This window comes from Peromyscus eremicus, chromosome 14, assembly GCF_949786415.1.
Source record: "Peromyscus eremicus chromosome 14, PerEre_H2_v1, whole genome shotgun sequence".
In the NCBI taxonomy this organism is placed as follows: Eukaryota; Metazoa; Chordata; class Mammalia; order Rodentia; family Cricetidae; genus Peromyscus; species Peromyscus eremicus.
In genome coordinates, this window is record NC_081430.1 from 52279692 (window position 1) to 52303583 (window position 23892).

Genomic DNA, 23892 nt, shown 5'->3' on the forward strand with positions numbered 1-23892 from the left:
CACACTACATCTCTAAGGTCAATCTAGGGAAGGTAACAGTGTTCTAGAACCAACAAGACCACAGGCACATGCCCACTGGTCTTGATTTAATGATAGGACTTTTCACTGGACACCTTCAGACTTTAGGCTTCAGGCTTCTCTTTACTGACCACGAAATCTAGCCAAGTAAGTGATGCAGTGAACCCCTTCCTGGAGACCTGCTGCTACTCTGTCCTGCCACAGTGGCACCCATTGTCTGGGAGACTGTGTTGTGCCAACATCTCTGCAAAGATGGCAGAACTGCATCACTAAACTCTCCAAGGGCACTTGGAATTAAGTCAGAAGCAGAGCTTTGCTTATTTCCTAGTATCAGAAAACTTTTAATTTAAAGAAAACAAAACTGATTAAAACGAAGGGCAAGTGTTTTCACACAGAATTTAAAATCACATTACCATCTGTGATGACTAATCCTGATTAGTCAACTTGATGAGGCTTAGATCAGATCACTTAGGAGACAAACCCCTGGACCTCTTTGTAAAAATGTTTTCAGAAAAGTTCAAGTGAGGTGAGAAGATCCACCTTAAATGCATGCAGGGCAGCATCACTCCATGTGTTGGGGTCTAGGTCTCAACAAGGAGACAGCAAGCTAGGCACAGGTATTCATCTATTTGTTTCCTTACTACAGATTCAACAGGACCGGCTGGCTCACACTTCGGTCATTATACCATCCCTGCCATAATAGAATATACTCTCAAATCACGAAGCCTAATAAACCATTCCTTCCTTAAGTGGCTTCTGTGGGGATTTTGTCAGTTATAAGAAAAGTAACTACTATATTTCCCAACACAACTAAGTTAAATAGCACATGCTGTTCTTCATACAGAGACCTCAGACTGGCTCTTCTACTTCCCAAACCTGGAATCTGCTCAAATGCTAAGACCACATGCCCGGAACGGAAATTAATCTGCTAATTTGAAGTGAAATAGAAAACAAACAAATGGATCCTGTCTGCCAGCACATTTAGATTTTAGCATCTTTATATTCAGTTTCCTAGTAAGAAAATGAAGTAACTGCCGGGACTCTGCAGGAAGGTTTCAGGGCCCAGGTTTTCAGCGTGTTAAGGAGCACTGCTGTCACGGTCACCTCCTCTTGCTTTCGGAACTCTGCTTCCATCTGTTTGCTGCGAGGCTGGTTCTTCCCAATGCCATGTCCAGTTATAAAGTTGCTGCTGATATAAGCCAGCTCTGGATCTTGCTTGCCAGCTTCCTTTATCAATCTAAGGATGTAAGACACATGTGGAGTTAAACACTTCCAAGGGGACATAGTTTAACTTTTGGGTTTTCTTATTTTTCATTTTTCTACCTTTAGTATGCCCAGCACAATGCCTGCTTGTCTGTCTGTGCACCGCATGTGTACAGTGCCCACAGAGGCCAGGAGAGGACATCAGAATTCCTGAAACTGGAGTCAGACTGTTGTTAGCCACCCAATACAGCAACCAAACACTGGACCTCCGGAAAAGCAGTATGCACTCTTAACCACCGAGTCATCTCTCCAGACCCTTCAAATCTACTCCAAGGTCTCCTTTAAGATAGGAATACATGTCCAGAGGTTCTCCTTGTTCTTGTCTTGCTTGGGCCAACATCCCTAACAAAACAGTTGCTGCAGTTCCACTTGTATTGCTGTGACGAAACTCTGTTACCAGAAGCAATGTTGGGGAGGAATGGGGCTATTTCAGCTTACAATTCCAGGTCACAGTCCATCATTGAGGGAAGCTGGGATATTTATTAACTCAAGGCAGGAATTTGATGGGAGTCCAACTTGTTATTCCACACAGCATTACCTCTGACCAAGGAACGTATCTCACAACCATAGAAGTAGAGCAGGAACAACAGAAGATGACGCTTGCTGGAAGGCTCACAAGCCAGCTTATACTCAGCCGGCTTTCTTATATAGCTCAATTCCACCTGCTAGGGAGGGTACTATCCCCAGTGCATTGGGCCTTGTGACATCAATTAACAAGCAAGGCAATCCCTCCCACCCCCCAGACCAATTCCTCAATTGAGGTTCTCCTCGCAGATAACTCTAGACTGTGTCAAGTTGACAGTTTCAAGAAAAACCAGTGCCCTGTCTTACCACACACATCTGGAGAGTGGGTATTTGAGATGACAAATGCAAGGCTAGCTCACACCGACAAGTCAAAGGGTCACTTTACTTCCAACCTCCGATTTAGTGACAATGACTTAACAAAATGGTGTCCCGGAAGGGGACCAAGCTAGCTAGAGAACCACAGCCCCACAAGAACCACAAAGAACCACACATAAAGATGTCAGACTGCTCGACACACCTTTAGCATGCCTGGCTTCAAGCTGCTGCTCACAAGCCTCTCCTCTGTGGAGGTCCTTGCAGAGCAGTGAGCGCAGAATCTAACCTCACATGCTCCTCCACAGGTATGACAGTGGCCCACCTATGCTCATGTAACATGATCACTAAAAGCAGAGTTCTTGGGAAAGAAGGGCCATCAGTCAGATCCTCTTTTGGCCCCCAGGCCATGAGTTACAGAGTTTAGCCTGCAGAGTCCTGGGCTTTTCCACAGCTATGCTAAAGACTTCCCAGCACATTGTTATGAAAGAGCCCTAAGCTATGGTCCCCTTCCCACCTGCTCCTTGGCATTAACCCGTGGTGCCAGAAACCCAAAGGGGCCTTCTGACTACAACATGGAAAAGAGCTACAGAACGGATCGCATTACACAGAACGAAGGTTAACAGCCAGTGCTGCCATTACAGCTATTTGGAAATACCCACATTCAAAACACTCAGCACAGGATAAACGGTTCCACACCTGACCTAAGTGACTCCACATGGTCCCTCTGAAATCATGCTATGTAGAATAAATTCCTAATGGAAAGTTGCGTTTTTAAGTCAAACCATTCTTCTTTAATATACACATGAAACAGGCTAATATCAAAGAGCTGGCAAAACGCAGTGGCCATGTAGAGTATCTTGTGCCCCCAGTCAGCAAAACCTTTCCTGGTCAGGCTAGTCAGAGTTTGTTTTCGGGTTCAATGACTTTAAACATTTAGAATCAGAAGCTTCCTGATCTCCTGTTCCAAGGTCTGTTTCATTATTATGATGAATACCCTATGTCAGCGAGAAAGAACAGAATCCCATGAAAACAAACAGCATCCCCCAAAACCCCAAATCTGAAATAAATTACCTTAGAAATAACATGTACTGTTAGTTTTAGTTTACATAAATAAGCATCAATCTGAATGTAATGGGAGGTTTTAAAATGTACTTCAAGTTACTCCTAGTTAAGAATATGCTTTGCCCAAACTACCAAGCTGGCAGGCTTCAATTAGCTGAGAAATGGAAATACTAACAGGAATTTATTTCTCCTTAATGATGCTGACATCAAATTGCAGAGATGAAGCAATAACACGCACATTAATAAAAATACCTTGTAGGCAATAATGTAATGTTATGTATGTGTGCTGTTAACATTAAACAGAAAATGACTGCTCCAGTAGACTGATGTAGAGAATGCCTAACCATGTCCCAAGCCTAAGCCATGGGCTTCAAGGAAAATAAAAGTGTCTACTATAAGCAAATAGCACAACTTCTTTAAGAACTCTTGGCAGATGATGGAACAGGTGAGAAGGCCCTGTTCCTGTGGATATTGAAACAGAGTTGATAGCTGTGGGCTGAGCTCCATAGTTCTCCCTGGATCCACAACATGAGAGCAGAGAGCCAGATTTTTCAAAAACCTCCCCAACTCACCAAAGACTTACATTTTTGTAAAATTCCATAAAAATAAACTACTAAGAAAATGAAACTTAAAAGCACTAAAATTCAACTGTATTGCATTCAGGAAGCATAAAATTCTTGTCAAGTTACTTCTCAGAGTGTCCACACATGTACTTTCAACCTCTCTGCAACTCAGGCAGAGTGTGTGCCACATGGTGCCTTCCCAGGGGGATTAGGATGGCATGACCAAACACAGAGAGGTGTACATGTGAACTAGATTATGAAAACTGTTTTATGACCACACATGCTACATAATACAGACACAACAGAATGAACATGTTTACACACAAACATCGAAATGTCTCCATGTACTTGAGGTACGTCACAACACTTTCCTACTAGCGTCCCTTAAGCCTCATGCTATCTTGTCAATGTAAGCAAACCAAACCTCATTCCTCTATGATTCTGCCCAACTCCTATTCCGACACCCGACAGTCACAGGACAGTGCACTGTTTCTGTGTACATTCACGTGTACTAACAGTAAGAGGGAGGAGAGGTGTTACTAGCATTTTATAGATACAGGTGTGTAGGCTTTAAAATTAGCTAAGTTTACAAAATATGTGTCTATAAAATGACATTAACGAGGAGAGGAGGTCCTTTGCAAAAATGGCTGATTATGGCTATGGCAACAGACGATACAAGAACCTTGTAACTACAGATACATATAACAACACATTAAAGTAATCTACAAAGCCCTGTTACGATAAGAGCAGTGATGACATGTCTATTAACCATGTAAAGAAATGCACAAAATGCAAAAGCATGAAGGTGTGTAAAAGGAGCAAACAAGCTACCCACAAACAGCCCCTACTAGTCAGATTAGAACAAGTGAGCAGCTGAATGAACAACAGTCTACTGAGTTATTACCCAAAATTTAGACATGAGTCCACACTGAGCCAATAAATACAAACAGAAAGGTAAGTAAACAGGACGAAGGAGTCAAAGATAATTCCAAACAATAGGTATATATACACTGCCTCCCCAGGAAGTGGAGGTTAATCATTCCCTCCTTCTGTAGACAATCTAGATGTGGAAATTTGCTTCCAAAGTGTAAATCAGAAAAGGATACACACTTCACAGTAGGAAAGCTGACAGACACTAAGAGGAAGTTGAATATCATCAATGACGGTTTTTGTTATGCCAGTCCCTAGTATGATATGACCAGAAAGGAGTGCCATCTCTACAGTATTCTTTGAAATCCCCTACCCCTAGTTTAACCCTAAGAACATCGCCAGCCAGTCCAAATGGAGCAGCAGCATATGACATGCCCGACCATCAGACCCTCAAGACCATCAGGAACAAGGAAAGACCAGGGGAGACTGGAGAGATACAAGGATGCTATATGATCCCTGAGGCAGACAGAAAAGCTGAGGTGGTGACACACACCTGTATCAAACCAATTAGGAGGAAGAGTCAAGGTCATCCTCAGCTATATAATGAGTTTGAAACCAGCCTGGACTAAATGAGATCCTGTCTCCCCAAAATAAAGCAAAAGGAATAGAGGCAAGCATGTAACCCCAGCAAATGGCCAAGATAGAAGGAGCCCTAGTTTGAGGCTAATCTTAACTACATCTCAAAGTGAAACCACTTGAAGGACAAGAAAGGAAAAATGGCAAAACTAAGACAAATCCAGGGGTGCAGCACCTAGTACTGAACTAATGTTGGTTCCCTTGGCTGAGACGCGGGCCTTAATCATAGGGAAATGGGTGCGCAAATACAGGACTCTAGCCAACTGCTCTGAAAGTCTAAAATTAGTTCAGAGTGAAGAGTAGTAGGGAGGGAGAAGCTCAAGACAAGACAGGACGTAAACTTAGGTCTGTCCAATGGTGACACCACACCACACTAGCAAACCAGAGCTAGAAGAGCACTGCGTTTAGCACCTGCGCACCACCTGCTGACGCCTGTACCTGTGACAGGGTGCCATAGCTACCTTCCCCACCATGGAGTGCTGTGAGCACTGCTTTGAGGGTACACAGAGGAAGACTGCAAGTGTGAGGAGGAGCTATGCTTGCAGCACACACCACACAGAGTGACTGTGCCCAGGAGACGGAGCAGCCTGTGTGCCGAGAGCTTCTTCTCCTCCTACAGACAGAGAGAGGAGGAGAGACTCCAGAGTACACCGAGTTTCTCTAAGCTTAGCGTATTAGAACAAAACTTCTACTGTACCTTTATTTAGATGCCACAGAGTCAGCCGGGCGGTGGTGGCGCACGCCTTTAATCCCAGCACTCGGGAGGCAGAGCCAGGCGGATTTCTGTGAGTTCGAGGCCAGCCTGGTCTCCAAAGCGAGTTCCAGGAAAGGCGCAAAGCTACACAGAGAAACCCTGTCTTGAAAAACCAAAAAAAAAAAAAAAAAAAATAGATGCCACAGAGTCAACCTCAGACTGCTCTTCATTCATCCTAGAACACTAACTGCAGCCACATTTTATGAAAGCTGATCACAATTAATCTGATCCTTAAGTAATCAGGAAGTGATTGATTTTTAGATAAATTTTTTCTGGCTAATAATTCTGCAGTGAAAACTGACACATCTCTGCATAAAACACACATATATCCTAGCATGAGTTCTTTAAAAGCTCTTATAATGGGGGCAGAAAGAAAATAAACTCTCATTCTCTCCAAGCCCCAGAAAACGTTCATCCCTATGCCATCACACACAGAGCAGGGAGTCTATCCACAGAGAGGCACCAAACAAACTGTGCCAATGTTCAACACTTTTACCACTGAAATGCTTTTTCCTCAGTCTAAATACCACCTTCCCTTCATCCCTTCCACCCCCCGCATCAGTCACAGATCCCCTGGCTTGCTTCCTGCTGAAAGTGCTCAGTTCTGCTGCTCAGGGACATCCAGGAGCATTATGATTGTAGAAAGGGAAGCCGGGAGCTGAGTATGAGGATTCTAGAACTGTCTCTGCCACTGACTAGCAATTTAACTTTGAGCAAATCACTTTTCCTCCTGTGGCATTTTTAGAACCCTAAGCGGTTGAATTAGATGCTCAGTGAGATCCCTTCCAACATTAACGTCCTGTTGAAATATAATTCCGTACCTCAAGTTATTTCAATTCATATCCATCAGGAGGCCCAGACTCAGTGACCAGCAAAATCACCCAATTGAAAACTGCCAGATGACTGCTATCCAATCCAATTTCCCATTACTCAAAAAATTTAAAACTCCTAAACATTCAAGAAGTAGTTAAGGAAAAAAAATTCCCAATTACCTCAGGAAACAAAGCTTAATTTCTCCTTAGAGATGACTACTTTCAAAAAAGGCTCTCAGGGATTGAACTTTGGCCAATTAATGGATCTCCCAGAAAAGTACAGCCTTAAGTACAAAAAAATAAGGATGCTCTTTAGGAAGGAAATGATAGAACATCAATCAAAAACCCAAACCCATCATATGGTAAATAACCACCTGACACATAGTTAAAGCACAGTTCTGTGTCCAGGTCTATATTCAGGGGAGAAAAACTGTATTAATTAAAAGAATATAAACAGGAACTAAGCATTATCTTAATATTTTCAGAACTTTTTAACATTCTCTTCCAACTCAGAATGTTTTAATATGCAGTCTATAAACCAAACTAAACTACGAATATACCTCTAAATTCTCCCCAGTGCAGCCTGGAAGACTGAACAATGGTCCTTCCCATGTTCTCAAACACAAAGGTCAATAGAGAAGGTTTCTGTGACCTTAGAAGGCACAGATTTTCCCCAGCAAACAATCAGTTCTGTAAAAGCAGACATGTTGCTGCTTGTGTCCTATAACTTAATTTGATTCTGGCACTATCAACCTGGAGATACATGATCAGATCCCAAAGCCTGAAAGGTTCAGTCTCCAAGAAATGCTCCTAGTTTGCAGATGCCAGTCACAAGCCCCAAGTAGGGTCCTCTTCAGAGTGGCCAAAGGGCCCAGGACACTGTCTACTGGTTTATTATACAGGTTAATATAAAGGATGCAGATGAATGGATGCACAAGGCAAGGCGCCAGGAGGGCACATGACTTCCCCCGTCTAAGTGCACACACACCATGCGGGAACTTGAGTGATCCATAAGCTCGCCCCGCTTATCTTCTGGGTTTGTGAAAGTGTTCTTATATAGCATGACTGGTTAAATCAGGGGCCACTGGTCATCAACACAGCCCTTAGCTCCTTCTTCCCTCCCCAAACACTGGGTAAGAGCTAACCCTCAATCTTGCCTAGGCAGATCATTTCAGACCCACCCTCATCCTGAAGCCAACCAACTCTTTAGCATAGAAAAGACACTTATCATTTTGAAGGCTCTAAGGACTTCAGGACATGTATGCCCAGAAACCAGAACAGCATTTCACAGTATCACATTTAAGGTGAAAATTTTTAATATAAAAAATCACTCTCAATACTCAGATAAAGTGTATCCTAGGAGCCTGTAAAGAGCTGTGTGAGAAATACTCAACACAGAGTCTAAATACAGTTAAACACTGATGGACAACTGAACTGAATCCAGCAACTGTACACAAAACATGGCATGCTTTACTTCAACTCAATTTTTTTCTGTATGTTCTCTACTTTGAATTAGAATGAATTAGCATCTTTTAAGACAAAAATGTCAGTTGTGTCAAAATTAGCCTTTAGAGAAAGTGACTGTAGGCATCCTCTTTGTTAATTCAGGACAGCATGACACACGACTTCCGGATGAGACCTTGTAAAAGTCAGAAACAGACCTGTCTATAGGCTCTTCAAGCCCTCCCAGCACTGCTTCCCCACACGACAGTTACCTGTTGAGGACAACTGCTGTGTACCTTCTTTCCACAAAGATAATTCCACATAAAATATTGGTAAATGGAGAAGGGAAATTTGTCTCTGGCTTTTCTTTTTCTTCAATTTCTTCATCATCATCATCATCCTCCGAATCACTCCAGGACACATAGTTATCCTGATTCCTATTATTGTACCACTCAACACTTTCAAACTGCTGTCGCTCATAGGGCTTGTATTTGCGCAGGATCTCGAGCAGTTTCATGACTTTAGGAGTTACATACTTCAGGTCAAGTGAGGCAGGTGAGAAGTGCTCTTCACATAGTGCATGTATTTTCCTCAACAAAGTGTCTGTAAACAATAAAAACTTCCTGTGCAGCTCCTCTTGCTCGTGTTTGATGTACTTCTGCAGTTCTCTTACCATCATCCCAGCTACTTTATCAGCACACCAGGGTCCCAGAACAACCAACACTGCACGGCAGTCTGAGAGCATCTACGGGAAAAGTGAAGAAAGCCAAAAGCTAGATAATCAACACATCCTTTCAGACAGCTGAACTGGGGCTTCAGCAGTCCTAAAGTGCGCCTTCAAAACCAATTTACCCCAACAGGAACACAGAGGTCAATTTCCTAACATTAGAGGAACAGCTTACTGGTCTTCACAACTTCCCTTTCACAGACCTATGCCTAGAACCATCTCCTTTTCTCCCAGCAAAGATAATAAATAGCAGCTAAAATATGCAACTGTATGAGATTTGAAAAACCTGAACTTTGGATGCAGGATTTGTCACAATTATAATTGCATCATCTGCTCCCTGTAAAAAGCTGTAAAGCACTGTAAAGAGCCATGGAGTGCAGTAGCTCAGCAAGACAAAAGCAATTTCCCTTCAATTGTACTCATGTTCCAGATTCCCTATATGAAATGCTAGGAAAGTATGGATGAATTCTGGCCAGGCTAGCACCAGCACTTCCCTCTACAAAGGCTGGACAGTTCTATACCACTGTGCACTGTCTCCTCTGGGTTCACTGTAATGAAAGCATTCAGTAAAATCCAGAATCTCATTTTGGAGCCTGTCCAGAGTAGCCCAACTTCTAACTTCAGCTGAGCTGAATAAAAATGCACAGCCAGGCTCTAATGGGGCAACTACCAGTTCTATATGCCAGTGAAGACAATGGATTGAAAATGGATTTAGCAAGATTCCTAGGGTGAAAAAACCCAAACAAGGCTAGGCATAGTGGCACACACCTTTAATTTCAGCACCCAGGAGACAAAGGCCGGTGGACCTCTGTGAGTCAGAGACCAGACTAGTCTACAGAGTGAATTCAAGGACAACTAAAGACACATAGTGTGACTCTGTCTCAAAAAACAAAAAAGAAACAAACAAACAAAAAAAACCAATCTGGACATTGCTGTTTTTTTAAAAAAAAAAAAATTAAATCACCATGTGAAATTCTGAGCCACATTTAAAAGGGTATTGATATTAAAAAAAAAAAATTCACTACAAAGCCCTAGAGTGGTTACTAGTTGTCAAGCATCAATGCCATCAGGATCACTGGAAGGCCTTTTCAAAGTCAAGTCAATCCTCTAGACCCCCTCCCTCCTCAGACTCAATTCAGTGGCCCAGGAATGGGTCCCATACCTTTCACTTCTAACAAGCTGAAAGGCAGAGTGCTGTGGCTGTGGCTGCAGGTGTGGGCTATTCCTGTTACAAATGCTAGCAAACAGCAGAGAACTCAGACCAAAAGTTCCAGCGGGAACTAACTCTTCTGACCAAAGCAAAGCAAACCAAACCAAACTGGACTCACTTCTTAAACAGGCACCATCTGAACCCTTAGTCCTGCCAAGAGGGCTATATCATACAAATACAAGTGCCTGTCAAACAAACCCAACCTTGACCGTAATGTGCTAGCTATCACATGTTCAATGAAAAATGTCCTGAGCTAATAAGAGTTTTAACTGAGATGTGTGGGAAACACCCTCAACAGAAGTATACCCTCATTGCAGTGCTCAATTGAGAGACTCTGCACATACTTACTTGTTTGGAAATCAGAGTAGAATCTCTTTCCTTTGAATGTACAGATACATTACAGTCATTGATAAAATTAAGTGCTTCTTCTAATTCCATCAGCAGTCTTTCATAAAGCCCACTTCTGTCAGTAAATGGTCCACAATCTACCACAATCTCACACGGCTGAGAAGTGTATCTTTAAAATCAGAAACAAGTTGTCAATATCAGTGAAAATGCATAACTGCTTTTTAAAAAACAAGGAAAAGAAGATACTAAGAAAATATTCCAAAATGTTAGCAGTGTGGTAGAATTTTACGTATTTATTTTAATTATTAGTTTTCATATTTCTGAATTTCCCCACAGAAAATATACAGCCTTTTTTGTTTTTAAATAAGTATGATTTACAAGGTTTCCTAAAGGAAAAAGAAAAGAATGCAAGTTGGATTGTTACTACATCTCAAGTGTGCTGGGAGCTCTACTCTGACTTAACCCAAATGCAAGGAGGATGGGAAAAGAGATGAACGTCAGCAATATTAGGTCATTCCACCAAAACAAGACCAACCACCTTCCTTGGAAGGTTCTGTCAGCTATAAAGTCCCCTGCCTTCCTCCAATGCCTTTTGTGTCACCTTATAAAAATCCAGTACAGCACTCTGATTCACTTACCTTCTCTATCTAGTTTGAGTTTATGTCTCTACTTAAGCGAAAAAGGCAGACTCCAGCATGCCTTCTCTAGTGGCACTTGGCTTTCCACTGAGTTAAGTGCAAGCAATCACTGTAAGGCTAAGTAAGGTTCAAAGAACTCTGTGAAGAGATTTCACTGGAGTCCCAGAATTGGTTTTTGTTTTGTAGGTTGACTGCCACCTTTTGCCCAACGAGGCAGGATGGAGAAGAAAAATGTTCAAAATACTCAATATTATTTTCCAGAAACAGAAGTTGATCAGCAGAGGTCAAAGAGGAATGTTTTATCATTAAATGTACAGCTTAACATATGGTCTGAAAGCTTTTATTTTTAGTTATTTTTAATTATGTAAGATGTGTGTCTATATATGGGTATACACATGAGTATAGATGTCCAAGGTTGCGGCCTGAAATGAGTAGTGGGAACGAACTTAGGTCCTCTGGAAGAGCACCAAGCACTCTTTAACTGCTGATCCATCTCTCCAGCCCCCATGTGAACTCTTTTAACACCTGCAGATCTCAATGTTTAGAGTTTTTACTTCTCACTGTATTTGTTGTTGTGTCCGTATGGTAGGGGCAGGAACAAGTGCTATAGTGCAGGAGTAGGAGGGTAACTTTGTGAAGTCAGTTCTCTCCTTCCACCTTGATGAGGGCAAAGTGACAGCGCCATGTCACTCATTCTGAAGGAGGGCTTTACAGGTAGGCTTTACATGCTGAGCCATTTCACTGATTCTGTTGATACTAATGTATTTTTGTAAGGTAAACTGCCAGCTTTCCTTCATTCCTGGTGTCATTCCTTGGATTCACTGTGTCTTTCACAAACCATGACAACCCAAACAGTACACAATACACTAAAAGAATATGGATGATTTTTAGTGAGTGAAATACAATAAAGACACTTAATACATAGTTTCATTTTTCTTAACCTAAATGTCTTACATTTCTTTTCTTGTTGTGAGATAAATTACCCTCACAGGGATAATGGGTTCATTTGAGCTCACAGTTCAAAGAACAGTCCATCATGGTTGGGATTTCAGTCAAGGCAGCAGAAGCTTAAAGCAGCTAGGTACTTTATCACAGCAACAGGAAAAGAAACAAAGACACCAAATCAGAACAGTAGACTATTCTAGTGTGAACTGAATGTTCTATTTACTTACAAATACACGTCCATACTCACACTGTTTATTCCTGCTCACTGTAACCATTTCCCTACTAATTTATACAAGGCTTCTGTCTGAGTCAGCTGCTGCTGCTGTTGTTATAAAGATCCTGACAAAAGGGACTGAAGTGGGAAGGGGCGTTCTAGCTCACAGTTTAGGGATATTGTTCAAAACGAGCAAAGTCAGAACAGCAGGAAGTTGAAGCAACTGTCCACATCACATCCACAGTCGAGACACAGAGCACTCGCTGCCCATTTCCAGCTCCCTTCTCCTTTGTATCCAGTCCAGGACCCCACCCAGGAACAGCGCTGCCCGAGTCTTCCCACCTCGATCAACTCAATTAAGACAATCTGCCAGAGACTTGTCTGCCAGGTAATTCTAGAGTCTGCCAAATGGCAATTTCCACTAACGGCCACAGCTCCTTCCCATAAAGGTAAACGTATCGGTCAGGTTGTGCGCATGTGTCTGCTTCCATGTCAATTAAGTTACAGAAGCTCAAAACTGTTAACTCCTCAACCAAGACAACTTACAAAATACAAACAGCATCTTTTTCAGAAATCTGCAACCAATCTTCAAAACGATAGGTTGTTCTCCAATATTTTCAAGTACCCTGCTGAATTCTCTGAGACTCCTTCAGTGTGCCCTGAGATGTCTAGATCAGAACAACCAAGCACACACTGATGGTGTACTCTTTACACTGAAGGTAAATGTCCTGACAGGAGTCCCCAGTCTAGCAACACGAGGGAACAGGAAGGGCTGGCTGACTTAGTTTGGGTGACTATTGCTGTGAGGAAACACCATGACCGAAAGCAACTTGTGGGGAAAGGGTTTATTTTGCTTACATTTCTGTATCACAATTCATCGTCAAAGGAAGTCAGGACAGGAATTCAAGACAGGAACCTGGAGCCAGGAGCTGATGCACGGGCCACAGAGGGGTGCTGCTAACTGGTTTGCCCCTCTGGCTTGTTCAGCCTGCTTTTCTTATACAACCCAGGACCACAAGCGCCCCGTGGTGGCACCTCCCACAATGCGTTGGGCCCTCCCCCATCGATCACTAAGAAAATGCCTTACAGGCTTGTCTATTTACAGCCCAAGCTTCTTTCTGAAGACATTTTCTCAATTGAGGTTCCCTTTTCTCAGATAACTATAGCTTGTGTCAAGCTGACATAAACTAGCCAGCCACTCACCCCATGCAACGCCATCCCTGAAGATGGCAGCACCCCCATCTGAGGCTCTCTGCAGAAACAAGGGTAGATGCTTGTGCTTGAAGGTAACTAACTGTACTTTAAAAAAAGACTTGTTCATTTTGTTCATTCCTTTTAGCAGCCATTTGTTCACTGAAACAGGTACCAAATGCAAGATGCTGCAGAGGCTATCAAAGACTCCCCACTGGTCAAAACCAGACTTCTTCAAGCCAAGCCCCTGAGCAGCGCATACCTGTCTAAGACCACCAGGTCAGTTGCAGTCTCAGCATTACTCTTAAGAATATTCTCCAGTTTCTGAATCTTTTCTTCCAATTCCTCTGGATCACATTTCCCATTTAAAATGGAAGCAGTCAGTCCCAAAATTCGAGGGCATGATGGACAACTTTCACAGAGCTAACATAATAAAAGATATAGACAGTAAGGACTTCCTCATGCAAGACCACAGCAAGAGACACTGCCACATCCAACACAGGAAAACTACTGGCAATTACTGATACCCACTTCTGTGGAAACAGCAGCATTAATACTATAAATTACTATATTTTTGTTGCTGTTGTTTAAAGATATATTTCTCAAAAGGGCACATTTGGATACTCTAAAAAATTATGTCAATTGATATTATGATGTAGAAACACTATAGATTATAGATTAAATGAACACTGGTTTTAAGATTCATTCATCTGTACACTGGAATCAAGTTCCCAATACTGGTGACTAACACCATTGCCTTTTGACTCTTTTTTTTTTTTCTCCTGTAAATACAGCATATAAGAGTGGAGAGATTGTTGCTAGAGTTTTCCTGCCTGGCCCACAGTCAGGGCAAATCTCTCTCACCTGCCAGTCCCACAGCCGCTCAGACCCGACCAAGTAAACACAGAGACTTATATAGGTTACAAACTGTATGGCCGTGGCAGGCTTCTTGCTAGCTGTTCTTACAGCTTAAATTAATCCATTTCCATTAATTTATACCTTGCCACATGGCTCGTGGCTTACCGGCATCTTCACATGCTGTTTCTCATCATGGCGACTGACAGTGTCTCTCTGACTCAGCCTTCCACTTCCCCGCTTTATTCTCCTCCTTGTCCCGCCTACACTTCCTGCCCAGCCAATGGCCAATCAGTGTTTTATTGACCAATCAGCAACACATTTGACATACAGAACATCCCACAGCAAGAGATGGCCCAGCAATTAAGAGTACTGGTTACTCTTCCAAAGAACCCAGGTTCGATTCCCAGCCTTTATACATCGGCTCACAACCATCTGTAATTCTAGTTTCAGAAAGACCTGACATCCTCTTCTGGCCTCTGAGAATACCAGGCACAAATGCCATACACAGACATACATGCAGGCAAACTCCTATACACATAAAATTAGAATTATTTTTTAAATTTAAAACTGCATATATTCAATAATTTAATAATTTGACCATAAATTATCAAAGTTGATAAAGTCTAAAAACCTACCTTCATAATTTCTCGATAGGGGTGGTCTAGAATTGCAAGATGACACTCATCAAACACCAAAAGGTTAATGTCTGACAGTGATAAGTAACCATTTTTCAAAACATTCAAGGCGACATAGCAAGTCATAATGAGAACCTAAAATAAAACTGACATCAGTACACAAATGCCATTAACCTGCCTGGCTATATACCTCTACCAGAGACCAGAGTCAGTATATGGAAGTGAGGATTATGAATGAAATCATGGGTCAAAATTAAAGCAAAAAATTTACATATGTAGAACATATATACAAACATTGGAACCAAGATGTAAACAATGAAAGTATGGGGAAAGATTATGAGAAAAAGTCCTTAGAAAGGGAGACCACATCCTTATGGTAAGTTACTAAATCGACTTCAGGTTTCCCCAGCCATAATTGACAGATGAGACTTGCCAATCTAGTCAAATCACAAAAGAATTTACACTGAGCTGACAGGGTTTTCTGAAAGATTAAGTACTCTTTGTCCAGCCTATTGTTCTGTGGACAGGCTTTATTTAGGTGGATTCATTCCAATATGTGAGAAATACTAGTAATTAGTAGGCTACTGAATGTTAGTTGCAAGCAGCCCTCAACCGCTGTGTATCTCCTAGCACCACACACAAGAAGCCCTTAGCACATGCTAGCTACGTAGGAACATGAAGGCAGAGGGAGCCTCCCTCAAAGACCAGAGGCCTCAACCAAGAAACTTTTGCAGTTGCAAAATACCTAACCCAAAAGAACATTTTCTTCAAGTTCAAAGTAAGTCCAGGTATTTGTGTTTTTCAAGCAAGTAAATAATGGCATCGGTCTCTTTTCTACCCTCTGAATGGCACTCACATTAGTAATTTATTGTTCCTACTGGTTTCAGATGAACCCACAGGAAGAGAGAATAGAAAGGGACTGGAAAGCATCATTTTCAAACTATCTCAGATAGCTAAGGCTAATATTAATCAAATCAAGGACTTGTATCTGTATAGTGAAATGTCCCTGCAGGTCTCACCTGGTGCTTAGTAAACTCTTGGCTCCATCTCTCTTTTGTCCAAGATGCATTTACTTCTAGGTTTGAGTACTCCCCAACCTTGAGATCTGAGTGAGTTCTGACAGCTGAAACTTGCTGAGCAACCTGGTTTGCTGGTCACAAAGATAACATATAAATATGAACAATGTGCCCAATTGGCTTTCTGAACAGTTACAAAATTATCAAGTTATAACTAGCCACCAATTTTTGAATGGCTAATTTAAAAATCATAGTTCCAAGATCCCCCTGTAAAAGTCACCAATGAGCCCTACCACTCTCTCTTCCATCACTTCCTCCAGACAACCTCATACCCGCTTCACAACTGACTTCCTCCATCCTAAGACCTAACTCCTTTTCAGGTTGGAAGGGAACCAACTCTCCACTGTCTGTCTTGCTCTCCTCAATGAAATCATGTCAATCCACCAAGAAGTATTGTTCAAATCACAGAATTATGCTGAGACTGTCTTTACAAACAAAAGGGAGGTCATCTTGGGCTCATAGGTTGTGCTTTCATTTTGACAATCCCAAACATACATACATCTTTGAAGACATGAGACACTAAGTTTACTCAGTAGCTTTAAAGACACATGTAAGTTTCTAAAACTACGCCAGCAAAAACAAAAACAAAAAAAATCACGTGTCAAGTAGGTTCCTATCTCTAGTCAGCCTGCTGTACGGAGTGAAAATACCTAGAATGAAAAGTAATTTGAACAACTTAGCCGTCTCCCCAGAGCAAACCTCATTAAGAGGAATGCAGAGTCTGAACAAACGAGAGAAATGGTACAGAGAAATGAAATGGTATTTCGGCTAGCAGGGCTTCAATAAGCTTATGACTTGTTAATACCCACAGAGATAGTCTGTTTAGATATGAAGGCACATCCAATTTTCTCCTCACATTTAGTAATGTTTGATTACCAGAGTTGACGAGAAACACGGTCCTTTTTGCATGTGGGTTGAGGTCGCCCCTGATCTGATGGGCCAGCTCTTTGGTGAGCAGGACTGCGATGAACGTCTTCCCTGAGCCGGTGTTCAAGCAGACAATGGTGTTATGGTCCAGAGCCGCTTCCAGGAGCTCAACCTGAACCATGGAAAAAGATCATACACTTCTTAACTAGGCACCACATTTAAGAACTGGCTTTTGTTTTAAATAGAGAAATGTCCCTGTTTTCTAAAATCTAAATCTGCAGACAACTTTACAAAAAGAAAACCACTGTCTTCACATTTATTCAAGAATAACAGGGGAGTAAAATGGCTGTTACACACAGCTGGACTGCTGTAAACATACATTAAAATGGCACTAACAATTCCATTTAAGAATTATTTCTGCACATGCACATGTTGGTTCTCTAGAAGAACACATAGAACTGAACCTACACTAGGTATGTTTCTACTAGCTCAGGGCTGAACACTTTCAAACCAACCTGCATTCCTACCCAGCTTATTAGGACTGATACACCCAAATGCATACAAAGGAACAGTGTGGATTGGGGGGTGGGGGTGCGGGGTAAAGAACTCACAAACAGAACCAACACAACAAATCAATTACCCAGCAGATGTTAGAACAGAAAAGAAAAATTAAGAACAAAAATGTTTTAAACAAGAAAATTAATCAGAAGAAGGAGCTTGAAAGGGTAAATGAGTTTTATAAGCTGTGTCAACTCTATACTAATTTCTTCCATTTTAGTGAAAAATGCTCCAGTATTAGTGGTTTCATTAGTACCTGGTATTTTCTTGGCGTATAAATGTTATCATGAATTGCTTCTTGTTGCCATGGCAGTCCAAAGAAAGGACCCATTGGTGAGGAAGCAGGGGTCATGAGCTGCAGGCCTGCCATGCTGAGGGGCTGCAAAGCAGGGCTTTTCATTCATCCAGTGTTTCTTTCATTGCATTTTGTTCTAGCACAGCTTACTACAAAAGGGAAAAAGAATACCATTACACAACCATGCAGGGTTAAAATCAAAGAAAGCACAGGAACAAGAGAGACATCAGACTACCGCTCCCGAGGGCCTTTTCATTCTTCCTGGGGTTGGTTCGGTCTCTCTAAAAGTCAAGCAGTCTATACTCAACCCGGCAATCCTGTACCTAGAAGCTTGTCTGAGGAATAAACCAGACAACTATACAAACAGAAACACATTGATTTGTATTGTTACAGCACTGGAAAATAAGAAGGAACTTTTAAACTAGTAGAAAACCATCATAACCACAGCTATGTAAAGGTATTGTCAAAGAATCTAAAGGAACACTTTACATCTATTCAGATTCTCATGTATCTACATTTATTGGCAAAGAGAAAAGTCCAGAATAAACCCTTAAAAGAAAATGTGTACCAGATGATGCTTTGTTAAATATATACATACATGTTAAGTATGTAAATATACACATCATAAAGTACAAACATATATAAAAACATAACTCTTTGTAAGTGCTCTAACATTATGTTGACAAAATAATGAGCCAACATACAGGCAGGCACTAAAGATGCAAACACCTGACCTGGTTACACCACTTTATTAAAAGGGGTGTTTTGCTTAGTTGACAATCTACAACTGCACAGCTAAAACTATCCTTAGACGTGTCTATTTAAAATTATACATACCCTGATAAACTAATTTCCCTAATGGAAATTCTTCCAAGTCATTTAGGCACTCTTCCATTGTCATACACTTTTCCAGAAGTAAAGTTGACTATGTAAGCTGGCAAAATAAAAATTCATCTTTTAAAAATTATGTGCGTGTGTATTTATGTATATGCCAGTGTGTACAAGTGTAGAGGCCACACGTCAACACTGATGTCATCCTCCAGCACACTCATTTTTTGAGACAGGGACTCTTGCTGAAACTGGAAATCACCATCAGCTACACTGGTGTTGTAGGGTACTGTCCTGTGAGCATACAGCCAGCCGCCCTTCTCACCAGAACAGCTGTGACTACTTGTAAGGCATCCCCAAAGCAGATCTTGCTGAGTGCTGGCCTTCCCTCATAGGAGGAGCAGGTGAGGAGGGTCAGTGGATACTTACCTGAAATTCCAGCTGCTCTCCCTACACCTCCTGCCATCTGTATGGAATCCTGCTCTAATTGCACATGGCTTCATGGTCTCAGGAGGTCTAGAGTGGAAAATTAACAGAAGAAGGGGACTCCATCTATTGAGCTACAGGAAGCTGCCATCCATGCTGGGGTGAGAATTTCCAATGCTGTGGCTGCTTTGTAGTCACTATAAGTGACCCCTCACTGACGCTCTGTAAGTGAGCCCAATAAACTCAAAGGTTTCTCCAAGTTGGACTTTGGTGGAGTTGTATTTTGGTTTGTCATTGGAGCCCTGGAGTGAAGGGACAGAGATCTCAAAACATTTGGCATAGTCTGCAGGATTCTAGTAACTAGCTGGCCACCAATACCTCCGGATCTGCCTATCTCTACCTGCAATTACCACATACAGACAACCCATCCTACCCCCAGTTTGGATTACAGATAATCACCATGGCGCCTGGCTTTTATACAGGCGCTTGGGGTCAAAAAATCAGATCCACATGCTCCCACTGCAAGCACTATACCCACTGGGCTAAGCATCCCCAGCCCAATCTTTCTAAAACTCTTCACCAGAACAGAAGGCTCGGATGTCAAGACTCTATGTGAAAGCCTATCACTAGGCTCCCTTCAATGAGCAGAATTTACCCATCCTGCATGTGGAATGTTTACCCTACTCTGCTTTGTGGTGATCATTGCTATTCCTCTATGAGACTGGAAGAGAGTCCAACACTTCAGTTTCCTGAAAACAAAACATTTTACTTCCCAGTTATCTTTCATAATAAGGTACAACACTGCACTCTTGTTTCAGAAATCAAGATGGCATAGTTCAGTACACAGCTCATTTGAGGTACTGCTGTAAGGATGCAGCACAGGGCACTGAGAACCTCAGAAAGACAGCTTGTCCACACACCAAACAACATTATCATTCTTACTATGCTCTTCAAAGGAAGGAGACATGCAAGGGGTGACCAGAGCACTTTTGGAGAAACTATCAGGCCATGACTACCACCACCACCACCAATACTGGATCAAAGAAACCATATTCCTCATGGGAAATAATTAACTCACTTTCTACTGGAATTAAAATCTAACATCCACTTCCTGTACCCCACACCACACACACAGTTCCAAGTTCCACAGCACACAGGCCTCAAGCACCTCACCTGGAAGTCAAGTTCACCTAGCCTTTAAAGATCAAGAGGCCACCCTGAAGGCCTACCAACTAAGGCAGCACTTTCCTGAGCTTCCTGGCTCGCCAGCACTCTGTGATGCCTACTTCACAGCAAAGAAGACTGTAAGAGGCATGACAACACAACATATTAACTGATCTCAGGACAGATCACAGACTGATGGTTTTCACGATGAAACTGGCTACAGGAATGTGATGTCACACACATACAATGAACTGACTATCATAGTCAGCTAGTCTGCACAGCCACAACTCCTATGTTCTGGTGTGGGGAGAACACTAAGAAGCCACACTCAGCAGACTCAACTATACAGTGCATACAGTATTATTATCAACTGTAGCCCACTGGCTATTAGTTCTCCAGAACTCCCTCCTGGTAATCGAAATGCTATACCCATCAATCAACATTTCCTCACTTCTCCCACCCTCTATACTTGTCACCTGTGCTCTCACTTTGTCAGAAGAACTCTGTTCACTAGACCTCACATGGACTGCAGTATTTGTCTTTCTAAGCCTGGCTTGTTGCACTTAGCATAATGGCCTCTCTATAGAGTTAGGTTTTACCACATTTGTCAGCATTTCCTCCTTTATTGTAACACGAATTCTAATAGGTCTTATAATAAAAAACCTGGAGCCAGATATTGGGGCAAATGCTAAAAGATCAGAGAGACAAAGGAAAAAGCCACTGCCACGTCTCACCTTGCCAACTCTACGAATCCTGTTTGAAAGCCTCTGAGTCCTCAGCCGAAAGCTTTCCAGTCAAAAGGCCTCTAGCCGAAAGGGCTTTAGTTCCTGTTTCCTCACGTCTTATATACCATTCTCCACCCAGCCATCACTTCCTTCCTAGTGCTGAGATTAAAGGAGTGTGCTTCCCAAATACTGGGGTTAAAGGTGTGTGACTCCCAAGTATTGTGTGTGCCACCACTGCCTGGCTCTGTTTCTCTCCTGGACTGAGTCAATCTCATGTAGTCTAGGGTGGCTTTGAACTCACTGAGATCCAGACGGATCTCTGCCTTCTGAGTGCTAGGATTAAAGGTGTGAGTGCCACCACTGCCTGACCTCTATGTTTAATCTAGTGGCTTGTTCTGTTCTCTGATCTTCAGGCAAATTTTATTAGGGTATACAATATATTACCACACTTTATCAAGATCAAATATTCCTCTGTGTGTGTGTGTGTGTGTGTGTGTGTGTGTGTGTCTGTCTGTCTGTCTGTGTGTCCACTCTTGTTGACAAACACTTAGGCTGTTTCCATATTTTAGCTCCTGTGAATATGCTACAATAAGCATACAAATACAGACATCTGCACTGAAGAATAAGTTTTAATGCTGACACATTAATAAAGGAATAATAAAAAAAAATGAAAAAGTCTTTTACACGCAGATAACAAGTGTTGAAACACTGTGAAGGTGGTGGTATGTCAGAGGGTAGCTATATTCTTAGGAAGTACTCACTGAAGCATGTGTGGACAAACGGTGATGGCTGGAAATTAGTCTCAAAACAGTTTCTAAGCAGAAGCTACACAGTTACAACTAATAAACTAGTAAATGGGTAAAACATGTATTTGTTATCCTATTCTAATTCTTGCAACATCAGTTCTTTATTGTCTGAATAATATTCCTAGTGTCTCTGTGTGAGTGTGTGTGCGCGTGCGTGCACGCGCGCACTCCCGTCTGCTGACAGACGCAAGCACAGTTTTAGTGTTGTGATTGTTATGAACAATGATGCAACAAACAGCCAAGTAAAGTTAAAGCTGTTATCATTCAGAGATCTGATTTCACAAAGGACAGTACTGGGTCCTTTTTAAAAATTCATATTGTAATATAATACAAGTAAGTACTTTGTTTCTTTTAGGGACAGCAGGTAAATCTGTGACTATTACTCAGTATTCACTTTGCACTTCTTTCCCAAATAAGAGCACTGCCCAACACTGTGTATTCTTGATACACCAAAGCTGCCAAGGCTCTGTTTCAGACTTTCTAACACCTGCCAGTCACCTAGCTAGCCCTCAGATCATGGCACACGCCTCTCTTTGGACTAGGAACTGGTTCATGCTAATCCAATAACAAAAGGGTTGGGCCTTTCAGTCAGTGGCTGAAAAGCAACTCAAACATGGTTCAAGAAATACTAGCCCTGTCTGCTGCTGAAATCATCCGGCAGCCATCAAAAAGATGTACTTTCAACAGTAACAGTAAAGAGACTTGGTCCCTGTACATCAATGAGCAGCTCAATCAATCAACCTCAAAGCTCAGCCTAACAACATCTTTGCCAAAGACATGAGCCAAACAAATTCCCTTACTATCCAAGTTAATGTGAGTTGAATTTTATGCAACTCTGAACAAATGACACTGTAAATCACCATTACTGCTTCTATAAAAGATCTAGATAGAAAAAAAAGGAGAGAAAAAAATGGAAATAAAGGAGGGAGGGAAGAAAGAAAAAAGGAAAGTCAGGGACAGACCAAAAAGAAAGTTATCAGACTAGAAACCTGAGGTCCAGGGAGGTCCTGCAGCCTGATCACAAGCCAAGAGCTTTGTCTACAGCACAACATTAGAGTCCAGCACCACTCACGCGAGACCAGGATGACCTCCATCTGGAGCTTCCCTGACTTCTGAAGGTTAGTCATTCGCTCCTTATTTGTCCTTATGTACATGGTTTAAACTTTCTGCAATCAGTGAATCGTCTTGAAACTACTAATAGCCATAAACTAAAATATTCTTCTAGAACTTTCAAGCCCTTGTTATTCTTGCTTTAAAATGATTGATTAGACTATGTGACTTTGAATGCAGGAGCTCTGTTTCCTTTTATCCTATCACTCACTGTCCTAAACCACAGTCAGGACACAATGAACAAACTAAGCAAGTCTGTAGAAAGCCAAGTCAGCTGAGTGGCCCAAGCAGCTTGTCTCTGACTTTTCTAACATAACCATTTTACACATATGCACCGAACACAGACTCTCCTTCTCCCTCTCTTCCCCCTCTGTTCTTCCTGGAACACAGGCTCCCTCAGAACAAGATATGGCTCCTGTATATATTAAATCTGCTGTTCTCAAGATTCGTGTGTGTGTGTGTGTGTGTGTGTGTGTGTGTGTGTGTGTGTGTGTAAAACTGAGTCAGAGATTCATGAATGGCCACACAATAGTATACAGAACACAATCATAGGCAAGTCAATGTATTTTTATTTGGTTTGGAAATAAACTGCTACCATTCCTAATGGTGGATAGGATTTTACAAGGAATTGTAACCCTTCCAATTATATTTTCCATAAGGTCATAATATTTGAATTAATTTTCATTCATTTTATGTATGGTGGCTGGCCCCAGTAAAACACTTTCTATTTAAGGAAAGCAAACTCAATATTAAAACATCAATTGGTAACCTAATTATGTAATAAGAGAAAAAACTTATAATTTTGCCAACTTTTACTTTCTTTGGCATATTTTAGTAGACTTTTTTTAACTTAGCCATAAGTGAAAGGCCGAGAATCTGATCATATATAAGCATTTGAGTCTCGTGGATGAACCACATTAACTTCTTCAGGAGAGCCAAAAGATAAACCCTGAGTGACTATTTTCAATGACAAGTTTTAAATTTTTTGTCAAATAATCTACACTCATGGA

At 41.7% G+C, this 23892-nt stretch overlaps 1 protein-coding gene across 1 annotated transcript in view; it reads right to left on the reverse strand.

Moving 5' to 3' along the window:
- The window catches only part of Dicer1 (dicer 1, ribonuclease III), a 66882-nt gene that overhangs the window by 25763 nt on the left and 17227 nt on the right, over nucleotides 1-23892 (reverse strand). Inside the window, exons 4-11 of the mRNA XM_059279029.1 lie at nucleotides 17785-17972; nucleotides 16980-17142; nucleotides 16047-16177; nucleotides 15028-15162; nucleotides 13797-13957; nucleotides 10547-10715; nucleotides 8534-9006; nucleotides 1123-1255 (exon numbers count right to left, since the gene is read on the reverse strand). Coding sequence (XP_059135012.1) covers nucleotides 1123-1255; nucleotides 8534-9006; nucleotides 10547-10715; nucleotides 13797-13957; nucleotides 15028-15162; nucleotides 16047-16177; nucleotides 16980-17142; nucleotides 17785-17928 — 1509 coding nt within the window. The 5' untranslated portion in view covers nucleotides 17929-17972. The remainder of the gene's footprint in view (nucleotides 1-1122; nucleotides 1256-8533; nucleotides 9007-10546; nucleotides 10716-13796; nucleotides 13958-15027; nucleotides 15163-16046; nucleotides 16178-16979; nucleotides 17143-17784; nucleotides 17973-23892) is intronic.